This window comes from Mobula birostris, chromosome 8 (assembly GCF_030028105.1).
Source record: "Mobula birostris isolate sMobBir1 chromosome 8, sMobBir1.hap1, whole genome shotgun sequence".
NCBI lineage: Eukaryota > Metazoa > Chordata > Chondrichthyes > Myliobatiformes > Myliobatidae > Mobula > Mobula birostris.
In genome coordinates this window covers 92,971,610-92,989,734 of record NC_092377.1, presented here as the reverse complement: position 1 = coordinate 92,989,734, position 18,125 = coordinate 92,971,610, and the positions used below count along the sequence as shown (strand labels likewise).

General features: G+C 41.8%; 1 protein-coding gene across 1 annotated transcript; it reads left to right on the top strand.

Moving 5' to 3' along the window:
• The first annotated feature begins 315 nt into the window (after positions 1–315).
• Positions 316–10,913, top strand: LOC140202241 (barrier-to-autointegration factor-like). The gene is made up of 3 exons (XM_072267113.1): positions 316–760; positions 5,358–5,500; positions 10,702–10,913. Exons 2-3 carry the CDS (start codon positions 5,375–5,377, stop codon positions 10,846–10,848), a joined length of 273 nt encoding a protein of 90 aa, XP_072123214.1. The 5' UTR covers positions 316–760; positions 5,358–5,374; the 3' UTR covers positions 10,849–10,913.
• Positions 10,914–18,125: the final 7,212 nt, after the last annotated feature.

Genomic DNA, 18,125 nt, shown 5'->3' with positions numbered 1-18,125 from the left:
TCTGAGTCGATGTTCCCTCCCTCCCCTTTTCAATATACTTCAGATTTTATCAGCATCCTTTGGACTACTGGTCCAGGTCTCTCGATCACTAGTCCAGTAACATAACCACTGCAACACCATACCACAGTAGAGTATGCACTAATGATTAGAAATCATTCTGATGTTTTGGCCATTTCCCATTCCCATTCTGACATGTCTATCCATGGCCTCCTCTATGGTCACAATGAAGCAACTCATAGTTGGAAGAGCAATACTGATTTCTCTATCTTCCGGTAATTTCTCCCCCACCCCTTCTCCTTTTCCTTTCTCCATTTTGGTTGTCCTTTCACCCCATTTCCTCCCTCTGGTGTCCCTCCTCCTTCAGTTTCTCCTGTGGTCCACTGTTCTCTTCTCTGATTCCTTCTCCTCCAGCCCTTACCTTTTGCACCGATCACCACCAGCTTCTTACTTCATCCTCCCCTACCCTATCACCTACTTTCCAGCTTGCATTTCTCCCCCTTACCAACCCCCAACAACTTCTTATTCTGGTTTCTGCCTCTTCCTTCACAGTTCTGAAGAAGAGTTTCAGTTGGAAACGTCGACTCTTTATCCCTCTCCATAGATAATACCTGTCCCCCGGAGTTCCTCCAGCATTGTGTGTGTGTTGCACTGGATTTCCAGCATCTGCAGAAGCTCGTGCCTCTACGCGACCTTAAACCATTCTTCGCTTCGGGGCACTTAAAGCGATGGCGAGAGAATCCCGGCCAGGTTCACACACACGGTACCGGAGAGCGGCTCCCGCGGGAGCGCGAGGGCGGATCGCGCGGGGTGGTCGGGGGGGCGCGAGGGCGGATCGCGCGGGGTGGCCGGGGGGCGCGAGGGCGGATCGCGCGGGGTGGCCGGGGGAGCGCGAGGGCGGATCGCGCGGGGTGGCCGCGAGAGCGCCTCACGTGTGCTGACCGGAAAGCGCTAGGACGGCTCAGATAACGTCGAGGGTCTGGCACACGGTGAGGAGGGAGAACGGAGCGGTCAATTGACCTGTGGAGAGGAGGCGAGGGTGGGAGTCAGGGCCAGCTTATGTTGTGCGAAATGTTAGTCATTTACAGGAGATACCAGTTTATGCACATCAAGCTTCCAAAACGTGATAATGACCAGTCAGCGATGAGGTCGAGGTACTGTATATACTTTGTGGCCAGCGCTCCTAGGATGTGAGAACTGCACTTTACACCGACTTGAGGGAGCTGACAGGATCTTGGCTTTATATGCTTCCAAAAGGTGACATCGAAGAGGTGCACAGGAGCAGGGGCCTGGAATTTTTGTGCCTCGGACATGTAGTATGTTTCTGATTTCACGCCTCCCCCCCCGGTCTTCTTACTTATTAAGAATGTCCGCAAATGACCCATCACTGTCACTTGAAAGGAATGTGAAATAAGTAAAGATTGATGAGCTTCTCCTACAAGGGAGTGTTTCACAATTGGGAGATGCACACGCAGTTTAAGTGGGATAAGCCCTGTACTAGTAGCAAGAGAGTGCAGGTAAACACAGATGATCTGATCAGTTAGGTAAGGATAATCCATAAAACACTGGGGAAGATTTAGGCCATTTGGCCCATCAATTCTACTCCATTCCCGGGAGCTCCAGACTAATAGGGGGATGAAGGGAGTTAACGGCAAAGGCTAGGAATCCACACCAGTCAAGGGAAGAGCTCAATAATGCATTCATATGTTTTGAGACAGGTATTTTTGCTAGATCCTTTGAAGCCTTTTGTTGAACTCCTGGTTGAGCATGTATGCTCTACTCCTCTGCTTTTTTCCACCAACCCTTGTAATACCATGTTTGAAGTAAGTTAACTAAAATAAATGTGGATTAAAAAATACATACATCAGTAATGATAATTGTAAAACTACTGGATTGTTGTAAAAGCACACCAGCTGCAATAATGTCCTTCTGCCTTCCTTTCCTGATCTGGCCTATATGTGAGTCAGCAATGTTGTTGACTCCTCACCATTTCCTCAGTGGCAATTGAGAATGGACAATATATGCCAAAAATATACACATCTGTGAATGAATAAATTGCAAGCATGGTTTAATACTTGCAATGCCCTTTTCAAACTGATTAATGAAAGGAGTGAATAATGATTTCCAAAGTGTTGCCAGTTGCAGGAGATGGAATATAACTGTATTCTAAATGCCTTCAAATCCAGTGCTGCAGCTTCAATTTAACCTTGACTTGTCCCAGTATATCATGGGCACATTCCTCCCCACCATCGGTAATATCTGTAGGAGGCTTTGTCTCAAGAAGGCATCATCACCAACTGGGCCTTGCCATCTTCTCACAGCTACCACTGGGCAGGAGATACAGAATCTTGAAGTTTCCCACCATCAGCTACAAGAACATCTACCTCCCTTCAACCATTCAGTTCTTGAAACAACATTATAATTTAGCAACACCATGACCACATTTATCACTTTGCACTAAAATAGACTTTTCTGTGTTGTGTTCTTTCTTTAAAAATTGTGTAGAATTTATCATTTATGCTTTTAATTTATGTTTTCCTTGTGCATGCTATGTGCCTGTACTGCTTCTGCAAGTTTTTTATTGCCCCTGTACTTGGGCACATGGCAATAAACTTAGTTTTGACGTCGACACATCTCTTGGGTATATTGTCTGTATGTAAATGATGCAGCAAATATTGGGAGAAAGAAACATCAATCATTTACAATTGATAGATATCTTCCAGTCAACTGAAATTATTTTACACAAAAGGTAGTGTCAAATTTAATTATTTGTTTGCCAAGACTAAACAGCCAGAACTGAGGCCTCACTAATCATGTAAAGGCAATGGAGAAATGCTTTGTTTAAAAATAAATCAAGATTGAGATTGGAAGATTGAAGGACAAAGTATAACTTTTTTTTGCAAAAGAATTAGGAATGAGAATAGGTAATTTAGTTCTTCAAGCATGCTCCACCATTGAATAAGATCTTGGCTGTATCTGCCTCAGTGTCATTTTTATTTCTTTTTCTGATCTTGTGATTCTAAGCATCTTAGGCAGGGCAAGGATCCACTCTATCCATTCTGAGGACCGTAGCAAGAGCTTTAAGTATCAAAGAATTAGCTCTCATCTTTAAGAATGCCAGAGAATGCAGGCCTAGTATAGTTAATTTCTTCTCTTGGGCAAACCTCCAATTCCAGGACCCAGTATGGAGAACTTTTGCTGCATCCCACCTTGTCAAATTTGTATATACATTATCAGATAAGAAGTCTAAAATCATTCTTAACATTCCAGGTGTGGTCTCACCAAGGCCCGAAATAATTGCAATAATTTCCTAATTTGCAGTGAAAACATAATGCACTTAAATATTCGATTTGGTGCTTTTGCAGGCTATCAGGTTGGTTTTCTTTTCCTGCTAAGCCCTGTCCCTATAGCTTCCTGGGAAACATCCAGAGCAAAAGCTCTGCAGTCACCTACCAGATATGGGGATTTGGATTTCAGAATCTTGGAATTTCTAATCTGCACACTTTACAGATTGTGTAACCTCAGAGCAGTTACTAGTATTTAAACAGAGCCTTTTGTAGAGTCACAGCATTGTAGCACAGCACAGAAACAAACCTTATGGCCCACAGAGACCAAATCAATCATTAAGCGCTATTTACATTAATTCTACATTAATCTCATGCTTTACTCTCCCCACATTCTCACTCTAGATTCCAGCACGCACTATACATTACTGGCAAATAACCTAGTGTTGGGGGGTGTGGTGGGGGCAGTTGAGTTGACAATCAACAATATTGTTGAAGGATGGTAATTGGTTGTGTAAATATTTCTTGTTTTACTGGATGCCTTAGCTGAACAACCCTGTAGTTCATTGATTGATCCAATACTGTAGCTGTGTTGGAACAACTTGTTTGAAGTATAGATAGACTTTATAGAGGAATGTTGTTTGCCACTCATTGCCTTTGTTGTATCCACTGACTCAGGCAATATTTTCCATTCATTGCAAGTGAATATATAGAATATAAAATCATACAGTTCAGTACAGGCCCTTTGGCCCATGATGTTATGCCAACCTTTTAAACTACTTCAAGATCATTCTAACCTTCCCACCCACATACATAAATTTCAGAATTAAATCTTGACAGATCCAGTGTCAGGAGTTGACTGCCCTACTGGTGGGGCTATGCTGACTGTGAAATCTCTTCAAGAAGTCTAAAATGCCCAACATTTTTCATTCAGTCTGACATGTGTTCACGTGGCCCCACACACCATAACCATCTAGTTCGGTCCCCTCTTGCCATCATTGCTCCTCCCCCACCTCCTCCTGTCCACCTTCTTACTGGACAGGCAACTGAAAAACAAACAGCAAAAAACAAACAGCAGCTGTGGAGGCAAAGAGGTGGTCACTGCTTCAGGTTGAGATCCCGATGCATAGTCTGTGATGCTGGATCTCAATCTGGAACATCATAGTAGGGGTTCATGTTGCAAAGTTGTCCAGATAGGACCAGGCACAGCCTTAGAATACAAGAATGTCCCATCAGAGCAGAAATGAGGAGGGATTTCTTTAGCCAGAGGAAATCTGAGGAATTCATTGTTACAAACGGCAGTGGGGGCCATCATTGAGTATATTTAAAGCAGGGGTTGATAGGTTCTTGATTAGGAAAGGCGTCAAAGGTTACAGAGAGAAGTCAGGAGAAAGAGGTTGAAAGGGATAATGAATAAGGCATGATTGAATAGTAGAGCAGACCCAATGGGCTGAATGGCCTAATTCTGCTCCTAGGTCTTATGGCCTTATGGTGATTGGGCAAGATGACATGAAGCTTGTATACAACATTAACCTAGGCATGAAAATATCAGGCTAAATAGTCTGCCTCTGTCCTCATATTCTATGTGTTTTTAGTGGGTTTTTTTTCTTTATCTTTTCAGTTATAGTAATATATGCATGTTTTAAAATTAGGAACAGATTGGATACTCTTAAACATGAGTAGCAGTCAAGTTGAATGGTATGGCTTTTGTGCTTAAGGTTGGACAACTGTTGAACTTGATTCATTGCCAACAAATGTGAAAAGGGTTATTACTGATTAAAAAGTGAGCACTTGATTTGAAATAGCTTCTCCATTATTCTTCAGATCTGCACAGTTTTTAGGATGCAAATAAAGATAAAATATATTTAAAACTTTTGTAAGCAATACTGCTTTTTGTAGCTCTTTTCCAACTCTGAGATTATAGTGATAATACATAATCTGCCCTTGCATAACCTATTTATAATTTACTAATTTGTGGAAATAATCTGAACAGACAAAATGCTAAGAGAATCTTTGTTTTTCAAAGCTTGTACAGTTTATTCAGATAACTAAATAAAACTATCATTTTGTCAACAGATTTAAGAGACTGCGTGATGATTTCAACATCACACAAGCACAGGAATTTTGTGTCCGAACCAATGGGAAACAAATCAGTTTCTGCCTTGGCTGGAATCGGAGAAGCACTTGGAAGAAGACTAGAAGAACAAGGTTTTGATAAGGTAAGAATGGGCTATATGTTCCTGGAAAACAGGTGTATCTATTGAATCAAGGAATAGAGATCTGTGCGTGTTTGGAACCTGTCACATCTGATGAAAGGTCACTGGACTAAAACATGAGCTCAAAGCACAGGTACTGCTTTGCCTACTGAGAATTTTCTGTGTTTATGAATAATTCAAGCATCTGCTGTATTTTACTTTTGTACAGCTGATACACTTCCCTTCTGCAATTGTCATCTTCATTTCTTTCAATTCATTCTCCTAGTTTTGATCATGTTCATAGCCACCTCCTTTATCAGCATTATCTCCATTTCTGATTTAATTTGTATCTTATTGAACCAGTTTGATCATTAATGGCATTTGTTTTGGAAAATAACACACACAAAATGTTGAAGAAACTCAGCAGGTCAGACAGTAGCTATGGAAGGAACTGAGAGCCAAGGCTAAGACCCTTCATCAGGACTTTTGGGAGCTGTGGCTGGATTAGCCAAGGCAAACAATTGTAGTGCATTTTGTACATGGGACGCATTACAGCCGTGTGTATCAACAGTGGGGGAAATGAATGTTTAAGGTGGTAGAATGGGATACCAATCAAGCCAACAGCTTTGCTCTGAACATTGTTTTATCTTCTTGAATGTTGTTGGAACTGCTTCTATCCAGGCAACTTGAGAGGATTTCATCATAACCTGACTCGTGGCTTCTAAATAGTTGGAAAGCTCTGGGAGTCAGGAAGTGAGCCACTTGCTACAGAATGACCATCCTAAGGGTTACCACTGATCAGAGATATGATTGCATTAACCACAAGGTGGCAGGCCTCAATGGAGTACCTCATAAGGCTCTGAAAACTTGTGCCAACCAACTGGCAGGGGTATTCAAAGACATTTTCAATCTCTCACTGCTACAGTCAGAAGTACCTATCTATTTCAAAAGGGCAACAATTATACCAGCTCCCAAGAAGAGCAGTATGAGCTACCTTAATGACTATCAGCTAGTTGCACTCACATCTATGGTGATGAAAAGCTTTGAGAGGTTGGTCATGGCTAGAATCAACTGCTGCCTCAATATGGACCTCTCATCACCACACTGCAATTTGTCTGCGACAAATGTTGGTGATATTAACCCCGATTCTGATAAATACTGTGATTGCAGATACAGGTCAAATGATGCCCTAGTGTCAAGGGCAATCACTCTCGTCTCCAAAATTTGCCTCCTTCCTTCATGTTTGATGAGACTGAAGCGATGTGGTCTGATGAGCAGGTTGTGGCATTGTTGGAAACACCTTCCGTCGACTTTCTGATGCATGAAGCTAGGTGATAATTTGCCCCACCATTTGTGGATAAGAGAATTTTGATGTGCTGCCAAGTTGTAACTGTATTTAAACATTTTGGCTAGATGCATGGCTAATTCTGAAACAGATGTATGGTACTACAGCTGGGAACTTGTCTATTGCAATAACCTTCAGTATGTCCACTGCTCTCAACCATTTCTTGATGTAACAAGGGGTGAATTGAATCGGCAGAAGGCTTAGCTTCTGTGATGGTGGGGATCTCAGAGGGAAGTTAAGATTAATCATTTATTTATTAACTGAGGTTAAAATCCTTGAGTGCCCTGGTGAGGTACAAGTTCAAATCTTGGCTTCTGGTTATAAATCTGGGAAGTTTACCTAGCATCATTTCATATTACATTCAACCTCTCATGTTTAAGATTCATCTGAAGGAGGGAGGAGAAGATGGCAGCGTGACGCAGTGCGCGCGGCCGTTCCGAATGAATATCGATACGTGTAACTAGGGGTGCCATGCATCAATCCGGATTTGATGGGGACAGCCGTGAAAGCGCAGAGGAACGTCTGGAGTAACTTCTGAAATGCCTGCTTCGCTCCCGCTGCTACTGTGCGATCAAGAATCTCCGGAGACGAGGCCCCAAATCCTCGACTTTGTGTATCGCCTGTTGCCAGGGCCGGGGTTGAAACGCTCGGCAGAGATGGTGCTCGTGCTCGGTGTCGAATAGGTGGTCGGAGGCTCGGAGTTTTTCAGATGGACTCAGAGTCGGACTGTGGTTGGATGCTTCCGGGATGCTGCATCGGCAAGTTGGCGGCGCTGGGGGTTTACCGTCTACGTGAGATGATGGGGCTTTCGAGAAACTCCGAGATTTTCACTGTGCCATGGTCTGTTCTTATCAAATTACAGTATTGCTTTGCACCGTTGTAACTATATGTTATAATGTTGTGGTTTTTGTTAGTTTTTAAGTCGGTTTGTCATGTGTTTTCGTGATATCATTCTGGAAAAACACTTTTATCATTTCTTAATGCACGCATTACTAAATGACAATAAAAGGGGACTGCGTGTCCTCATAATCATAATTATCTCTCTGTTCTCACTCCCTAGACTGTTCACACTATCCTTCTAATCCCAAATAATCAGTCCTCAGCAAAAATCTCGGTTTCATCCACTTGGACATCTAGTGTAATGAATCTCGAGTTTAGTGTGATTCTGAACATTTCTTCATTTATGTTTCAGCTCCCTGATGTCATTTACCCTCAGTGTCTTTCATTTTCAGGATTTTCATTTCATCTAGGCCTTTCCCTTTGACTGCTTCACCTCTTGTTCTACTAATAAAAGGGGTGCCACAGTGCCATAGTGGATAGTGCAATGCTATTACAGGTCAGAGTTCAGAGTTCAATTCTGACATCACTTGTAAGGAGTGTGTAAGTTCCTCCCTGTGAATGTGTAGGTCTCCTCCCACAGTCCAAAGATGTACTGGTTAGTAGGTTAATTGGTTACAGTAAATTGTCCTGTGATTTGGCTAAGTTGGCTTGCTGAACAGTGTGACTCTTTGGGCCAGAAGTGCCTGTCCACGTAGTAATAAATAAACAAACAAACAAATACATACATATCATTAACTCTCCATATTTTGAGGTCTAGCACTAAAACATTAAGCACCAAGCTCGGCAGTAATGTAGGTGAGAGGGTAGGTTGTGCAATTGGCAAGGTTACTCATAGATAGATATCCTTGGGAGAAGTAAGCTCAGGCTGATGGAGAGTCATAAGGATTGTGATAATGATTTGAGAGCCAGTAACCCGATGGGGAAGAAATGAAATAAGATAGATGACAGAAGGGTCTAGGTGGAAAAAACAAAGAATGTTCCGAAACATGACCCAGGCAGCCATAAACCTACCAACTTCCAGTTTCTGCAAAGGTGGTGTGCAATGCATTCCCAGAAGGTAGGTTAACATTAGAGATTGTACACCTTTGATACATTCTCAGGTTAGATCCCTCTCTCTGGTAACTGAAGTGAGTGGATTTATAAGTGACTCTACTGACGTCCTACGTCCAATTTATTTTCTTTAACCCATTCCTCAACACTTGAGGTTACTCCCTTCCCCAAACACTACTCAACCTTTCCTTTGCTGACTGCAATCTACTGCTGTTGCCTTAACTATTTCCTCCATCTGTTGTTCTCTTTTTCTGTTCATGTTAATCATTTCTCCTTTTACAGCCTCTTAAATAGCTACTTTACTTCCTTTCTGCCTTCACGTTTACTTCTCTCAATATATAGTCTGCCTAATATTTTTAGCAATTTCTGTTAAACATTTCAGCTTTTGTCATTGTGAAGGGAAAGGGGTATTCTAGGATCACGTACATACGTAAGCAGTGATGTGGATTCATAAAGCGTAATAGTGAACTCTAGAAAAACTCTTTAACTTGTTTATGAGTTCTACCTACTAAAAGCCTCCAAAATGTGGTGGATACAGCTCAGCTCATCACAGAAAAAGCCTCCCCACCACTGAGCAGGTCGACAAAGAGCACTGCTACAAGAAAACAGCATCTATCATCAAGGACCCCCACCATCCAGACCATGTTCTCTTCTTGCTGCAGCCATTGAGAAAGAGGTACAGGAGCCTTAGATCCCACACTACCGGGTTCAGGAACAGTTATTACCCCTCAGCTGTCAGGCTGCTGAACCGGCATGGATAACTTCACTCACCGCAACAGTGAACTGATCACTGAACACTGCCTATGGGCTCACTGTCAAGGACTCTACAACTTAATGGTCTCAGTATTATTTAACTTTTATTATTATTATTTTTATTTGTACAATTTGTCTTCTTTTGCACATTGGTATCTTGTCCGGCCTTGTGTGTAGTTTTTCATTAATTTTATGGTATTTCTTTATCTTACTGTGAATCTCTCTTCCTGCCATTACAGACATTTACACCACACGCTGCATCTGCAAAGCAAACAGCATTATGAAAGACCCCACGCACCCCTCATACAAACTCTTCTCTCTCCTGCTATCTGGCAAAAGGCACCGAAGCATTTGGGCTCTCACGACCAGACTATGTAACAGTTTCTTCCCCCAAGCCTCAATACCCAGAGTCTAGACTGACACCAACCTACTGCCCTCTACCGTGCCTGTTGTCTTGTTTAATATTATTGTAATGCCTGCACTGTTTTGTGCACTTTATGTAGTCCTGGGTAGGTCTGTAGTCTAGTGTAGTTCTTGTGTTGTTTTACGTAGTTCAGTGTAGTTTTTGTATTGTTTTATGTAGCACCATGGTCCTGAAAAACGTTGTCTCATTTTTACTGTGTACTGTACCAGCAGTTATGGTCAAATGACAATAAAAAGTGACCTGACTTAAATGCCTGCAAGAAAATGGATCTATATGGATCATATAGGTACTTTAATAATAAATTTACTTTGAACTTTGTTCAACTATTTTGGATTCCTGTGTACTACTCCGGTCTTTTTAGGGGCAGTAATGAAGGTGCAAAATAAAATCTAGGTGGGTCATAAAGCTGACATCTGTCTGGAAAAATTGAGCTACTCTGTAATATAAAAGGAACATTGAGAGATAGTCCCATAAAAGTTTATAACAGTATGAAAGTGCTGGTTTGAGTTGGCAAAGGTGATGTTTTTGCTTTTGCAGTGGACCGGAATATGAAGTGGTTTCTCATAATTCCACTTAGAAATTTGGAAGAAACCTCAGCACTCAGAATAATTAGAATGGAAGTGACCCGACAGGAATAGTTGAGGTAAACTGTACAGATGCATTTAAGAAGAAGCTGAACAAGAGAGTATGAGGTAGAATATATTGATCATTAAATGATAGAAAGTCTGGTATGGAGCATATACTGTTCTTTATATATAAAGAGTAATATTTACTGCTAATCTTTAGTAATCTTATTTTCTGTTCCGTTTTCAGGCTTATGTAGTGCTAGGCCAGTTCCTTGTTCTGAGAAAGGATGATGAATTATTTAAAGACTGGTTGAAAGATATTTGTGGAGCCAACAGCAGACAAGCTGGACAGTGTGTCTTCTGTTTACAGGAATGGTGCAATGCTTTCCTGTAGTTAATATTCTTGTCTAAGGCATGTATGAATTTCATTACTTATGATCTGGGTTAATAAAGGCATTCTGAACAAAATAACGATTTTCCTTTGTTTGTCTTAAGCATGTATGTAGTTCATTGCCTTGATGTTTTGTAGATTAATACCAATATTACATGCAACATCAATCCTTTTTTGTCAAGATATGTGCTTCACATTAAAATAGGTAACTAGTTTCTGATACAAGTGCTGTGCTTTGTGTGTCCACAGTACTATGAAACAAAATGAGAAAAAGAGCAGGCTGAAATAGCAGCAGAACTGGTAATTTGATAAAAGTTATATACACTAAAGTACATTTAATTTTGACTATGGACAGAATCCTTCAAAAGCAAAGATGACAATATCTCTAAGTAGTGGATACAGCCAGTCCATCACAGGAAAAGCACTCACCACCATTGAACACATCTACAAGGACCACTGCCACAAGCAAGCAGCATCCATCACCAAGTACACCCACCATCCAGGCCATGCTCTCTTCTCGCTGCTGACATCAGCAAAAAAGTAAAGAAGCCTTAAGTCGCACACCACCAGGTTCAGGAACAGTAATGACCTTTCAACCATCAGGCTCCTGAACTAGCATGGGTAACTTCACTCACTTCAATGCTGAACTAATTCTTTTTTGTATTTGCACAATTTCTCCTCTTTTCCACATTGCTTGTTTGTCTTTGTGTGTAGTTTTTCCACTGATTTTATTGTGTTTCTTTGTATCTACTGTGAATGCCCACAAGAAAATGAATCTCAGGGTTGTACATGGTAACATATACGTACTTTGATAATAAATTTACTTTGAACTTTTGAACTTTGAAGTACTTAGAGCTCAGTGCAAACACTGCATTAGTTTTGTAGCTTAACAAGTCATAGGCTTATAAATGGTTCACAAAGCCAAAAGAAGTTGCCACATTTAGGAGGGGTCAGTTTTTCTGATTGGTGTACATAGTACTCAAGGTTTTGATTTATTCCATTCCTTTAAGTAGATGTTGACTTACCACACAATGTCTATAAATAAAAAAATGTACAACAATCACATTGGCATTTTCAGATTAGGACAGTATATCATCACGAGTATTGGTAATGGTGGATACTTCCCACATTAAATCTATTGCCTTCAGCTTTGTAGCTTTTTAGAGTGCTGATTATATTTATATAACTACAACTCTGTTGTAGTTGCATGGGAAGTTGGAACTTGCAGGATATGCATCTGGCTATCAATCATATCAGTGCCCAACAAGAGCAGAGTCAGCTGGATTAGCACCCAGTTGCTCTCACATTTACTGTGATGAAGTGCTTTGCGAGGTTGATCATGACCAGAATCAACTCCTGCGTCAGCAAGCACTTGGACTCACTGCATTTGGCCTACTGCTACAACAGGTCTACAGCAGATGCAATCTCACTGGCTGTCCGGTCAGCCTTGGACTAATACCTACATCAAGTTGCTGTTTATTGATGGAGCTCAGTGTGCAACACCATCATCCTCTCAGTTCTACTTAATGAGCTTTGAAACCTGATCCTCTGTACCACCCTCTGCAACTGGATCCTTGACTTCATTGTGAGATCACAGACAGTCCAGATCAGAAATAACATCGCCTATCGCAGATAATGATCACAGAGGCACCTCAATGATGCATGCTTAGCCCGCTGCTCTACTCTACACCTTTGACTGCATGGCAAGGCACAGCACAAAATGCCATCTATATATTTGCCGATGAGATAGCTGTTGCTGGCAGAATCTCAGGTGCTGATGGGGAGGTGTACAGGAGTAAGACAGTTCAGCTGGTTGAGTGGTGTCACAATGACAAGCTTGTACTTAACGTCAGTAAGACATAGAATTGTGAACTTCAGGAAGGGAAAGTTGAGGAAGTACACATGTCCTCATAGAGGGGTGAACTGTTTCAAGTTCCTGGGTTTCAACATCTTTTAAGATCTACACTGGGCCCAACATATTGATGCAATTACAAAGAAGCCACACCAACGGCTTTATTTCATTATGAATTTAAGGAGGTTTGTTATGTCACTAAAGATACTAAAAAAATTTCTAGATGTACTGTGGAGAACATCCTAACAAGCTTGACTATCCTTACCAATTCGTTTGAATAGGTAACAGGATGTTGGTAAGGGTTGCTTTAAGACTAACAAATTTCTACAGATGTATCATGAAGAGCATCCTAACAGGTTGCATCACCATCTGGTAGGAGGGGCTACTGCACAGGATCAGAAAAAGCCGCAGGGGTAGTAGACACAGCTAGCTCCATCACAGGCACTCGCCTCCCCACCATTGAGGACATTTTCAAAAGGCAATTCCTCAAAAAGGCAAAAACCATCATTAAGGACTGCACAACCCAGGACATGTCCTCTTCTCATTACTGCAGGAGCCTGGAAACATACATTCAATATTTTAGGAATAGCTTCTTCCACTTCGCCATCAGATTTCTAAATGGTTAACAAACCCATGAACACTACCTCACTATTTTTGCACTAAATTTCATATATATTTCTTATTGTAATTTATGGTATATTTCATGTATTGCTGCTGCAAAACACATTTCATGACATAATGTGTCAGTGATAGTAAACCTGATTCTGATATAATGGAAATCAAAAATAAAATGTCCAGTACTTTTATGTGTAAATCAGTCACACGTGGAAGAAAATAATTGTAATAATGCTGTCCTGTTTGATATTGCAAATAAGAATCAGGTTTATTAATAACATACTGTATACTGTGAAATTTCTTGCTTTTTGGTGGTACATTGCAAGACAAAAATTATCATAATTTGCAAAATTAAATAGATGAATAATGAGTTAGTATTCTTGGACCATTCAGAAATTTGAAGGTGGAGGGGAAGTCGTTCTTAAATGTCGTGTGTGTCTTCAAGTTTCTGTTCCTCCTCTCTGATGGTGGTAATGTGAAGATGTCCCCGATGGTGAGGGTCTTTAATAATAGATGCCACCTTCTTGAGGCACCGCCTCTTAAAGATGATCTTGGTGGTGGGGAGGGTAATGCCCATGGTGGAAATGGATGAGTCTACAACCCTCTGCAGCTTCTTGAGATGCTGATCATTGGAGGCTCTATATCAAGTTGTGATGTGACCAGTCAAAATGCTCTCCACCAGTCAACATCTGTAGAAATTTGCAAGTTTTGGTGACATACCAAATCTCCTCAAATTCTTTAGAGCCATTAGTGTGCCTTCTTTGTGCTCCTGAGATGTTGATGCCCAGGACCTTGAAGCTTTTCACTGCTGAACCCTCAATGCGAACTAGTGTACATTCTCCTGACTTTTGCTTCCTGAGGTCCACAAAATGTTCCTTGGTCTTGCTGATGTTGAGTGCGAGGTTGTTGTGATACTAACCAATCTAGCTCATTCCTCTATACCTCCTCGTCACCAACAGTAGCAGATTTATATATGGCATTTGAGCCGTGTCAAGCCACATGATCAAGGGTGTAGAGAGAGTAGGGCAGTGAGCCAAACCGTGCATCCTTGAGGTGCACCTATGTCAATTGTCAGAAGTATCACTTGCGTAAGTAGATCAAAAACACATCTTCTGCAGTTGAATCAAATTAAGGACAGTTAAACAGCACTGGAAATCTCTCAGCAATTCTCTTCCCCACCTCAAAATTATTTTAAACTTGCTCCTTAAAACACATATATAGTTCTGCACAGTATTTATTCATAAATGGAACTAATATTTAACTATTGGAAATAACTTTCAACATTTAGGATTACTAAAGCTATATTCCTCAGGATGCATTATTCAGATTTGGTTTTGAAGACCTTCCATCTTAGGCAGTTGCTTAGGATTACTTGTTATCATACTAGAGAAGAGCAGAATATGTCCACGTATAATCTTTTCTAATGTGGGGCATTCCTGTACATCAGCTATTTTATACTCTTGACATAATGGTGCCTTGGCACAGTAGCAGAGAAGTCTGAGATGCCGAATACCAGTCAGAAAAGCCAAGAGAAAATCTGTAGATGCTGGAAATCCAAGTCACACATAAAATACTGGAGGAACTCAGCAGACCAGGCAGCATCTATGGAAAAGAGTACAGTCCACGTTTTGGGCCGAGAAAGCTCTCCATTTCTTTCTGACACCAGACCCAACCAATTCCCCTCTACCACCACTCTCCTCTGCCTAGCGGAACTTGTCCTTACTTTTAATCATTTCTCCTTTAGCTCTTCCCACTACCTTCAAACAAAAGGTGTAGCCATGGGCACTCACATGGGCCCCAGCTATGCCTGTCTGTTTGTCCGGTATGTGGAACAGTCTGTGTTCCAAGCTTACACTGTGGCTGTCCCACACTTTTCCTATGCTACATCAGCAACCGCATTGGTGCTTCTTCCTGCACCCATGCTGAACTTGTCGACTTCATCCACTTTGCCACCAACTTCCATCCAGCCCTCAAATTTAACAGGTCAATTTCTGACACCTCCCTCCCCTTTCTCGATTTCTCTGTCTCTATCTCTGGAGACAATTTGTCTACTGATGTTTATTACAAACTCACTGACTCTCACAGCTACCTGGACTATACCTCCTCCCACTGTTACTTGTAAAAACACCACCCCCTTCTCTCAATTCCTCCGTCTCTGTTGCATCTGCTCTCCAGATGAGGCTTTTCATACCAGAACAAAGAAGATGTCCTTCTTCAAGGAGCTTCCCTTCCTCCAACATCAACATTGCCCTCAACCACATTTCTTCCATTTCACACACGTCTGCTCTGACCCCCATCCCCCTGCCACCCTACCAGGGATAGGGTTCGTCTTGTCCTCACCTACCACACCATCAGCCTCAACATCCAGCATATAATTCTCTGGAACTTCTGCCATCTCCAATGGGATCCCACCACAAAACACATCTTTCCCTTCCCCCATTTTCTGCTTTCCACAGGGATCGCTCCCTACGCAACTCCCTTGTCCATTCGTCCCTCCCCACTGAACTCCTTCCTGGTACATCCTTGCAAGCAGCAGAAGTGCTACAGCTCCTCCCTCACTACCATTCAGAGCTCCAAACAGTCCTTCCAGGTGAGGTAACACTGCAAGTCCGATGGGGTCATACACTGTATCCGGTGCTCCTAGTGTGGCTTCCTGTATAGCAGTGAGACCCAACATAGATTGGGAGATAGCTTCGTCAAGCATCTGTGCTCCATCTGCCAGAAAAAGCAGGATCTCCCAGTGGCCACCCATTTTAATTCCACTTCCCTTTCCTGTTCTGATATGTCTATCTATGGCTTCCTCTACTGTCATAATGAGGCCACACTCAGGTTGGAGGAACAACTTCTTATATTCCACCTGGGTAGTCTCCAACCTGATGGCATGAACATTGATTTCTTAATTCTGGTAACCCCCCTTTTCCTTCTCTCACCTTATCTCCTTGCATGCTAATTACCCCCTCTGGTGCTCCTCCCCATTTTTCTTCCTCTCCTATCAGACTCCCCCTTCTCCAGCCCTCTCTTTCACCAATCAACTTCCCAGTTGTTTGCTTCACCCCTTCCCCTCCAGGTTTCACCTATCACCTTGTGTCCCCCCCCCACCTTTAAACTCTACCCCTCATCTTCTTTTCTCCACTCCTGCTGAAGGGTCTAGGCCCAAAACGTCGACTGTACTCTTTTCCATTCATGCTGCCTGGCCTGCCGAGTTCCTCCAGCATTTTGTGTGTGTTGGCTGAATACCAGGTTCTGCCAAACAGGCTTAACGCGCTTTGATAAGCGTGGTGGCATGGTAGCGTAGCAGATAGCGCAACACTCTATAACGCCATTGATCAGCGACTGGGATTCAATTCCTGCTGCTCTCTGTAAGGAGAATGTATATTCTCCCTGTGACCATGTGCTTGCCCCCCCCCCCACCACATTCCAAAAACATACGGGTCAGGGTTAGTGATTGTGGACATTCTATGTTGGTACCAGAAGCATGGCAACACTTGCGGCCTGCTCCCCACCCCAGCACACTGAATAACCAATAAGCATCAATGCACACAATGCATTTCAATGTACACGACAATCAAAACTAATCTTATATCAAATGGGAATTTAAGAATTTAAAGGAGGAAATGGAACTCGCACCAAATTTGGCATAGACAGGGAAAAAAAGGACAAAGTAAACGTTTAAAACAAAATAAACCACTTTATATAAACAATGGAACTGCAGCAGTGTGATTCCAGAGATTGCTATTCCCTTTTTAGGGTGTGGGTAACAAATGGCATTGCATAAATATAATCCGTTATCAAAAACGTCCTTGCACTGCTAAGTGCCACCCTTTCTCAATGCTTTATTTATATTGTTAGGGCTCTTGAAACACAGGCTGCTCTACATGGTTATTGGATGAGTGACACAAATTGTCCAAAAACTTCTAGTGACCGCATTCTTAGGGTATTTATTCTTCGTCATAAATTGCCAAGTTAGTTGCAGAATAAAGAGGGTCATCAAGACAATGAGACGTTGGAGCAAAATTGAGCCATTCAGCCCATTGAGTCTGCTCCACCATTCAATCATGGCTGATTTATTACCCCTGCCGAAGGTTTTCAGCCTGAAACGTTGACTGTACTTTTTCCCATAGATGCTGCCTGGCCAGCTGAGTTCCTTCAGCATTTTGTGTGTGTTGCTTAGATTTACAGCATCTGCAGACTTTCTCTTGTTTGTCATTTATTACCCCTCTCATTTTCTAAATATTCTGTAAGCTTAGTCCCTTTAAAATGACTTCATGACCAATGCAGTTTTCCTTAAAACTAAAAAAAACTTGGAACTAGAGTAAATAAAATTATATATATTTAACAGTTTATATAAGGTTAGAAATAACCATGACTATGACAGCATATAAACCAGGAGAAGGTGCAGTTGTGGTAAATAGTATATAGTGCAACAAATCTTCGAGAAGTTCAAAATTTCCTCTTCATTATTAACTCAATGATAAATGACAAAAGTTTCTGTTTTCTGCTCAAATCAATATAAAAAATGAACTCAAGATTCTGCAGATGCTGGGAATCCAGAACAACACACACAAAATGTTGGAGGAATTCAGCGAGTCAAGTAGCATCTATGGAGAGGAATAAACACGTTTCGGACTGGCATCTTTCATCAGGTCTGGAAAGGAAGGAGCCAAAAGCCTGAGAAAGGAGGTGGGGGGGGGGGTGGTTACAAGATGGTAGAAGATATGAGAGGGATGAAGCGAGAAACTAGCGGGTGAAAGGTGGAAGAAGTGATGGGAAGATGAAGGAATCTAGTAGGAGAGGACAGTAGACCATGGGAGAA

Coding starts and splice junctions, on each gene's coding strand:
- LOC140202241 (XM_072267113.1), top strand. CDS start 5,375: ATGATTTCAACATCACACAAGCACAGGAATTTTGTGTCCGAACCAATG. Junction 5,501..10,701: donor AAGAACAAGGTTTTGATAAG/GTAAGAATGGGC, acceptor TTCCGTTTTCAG/GCTTATGTAGTGCTAGGCCA.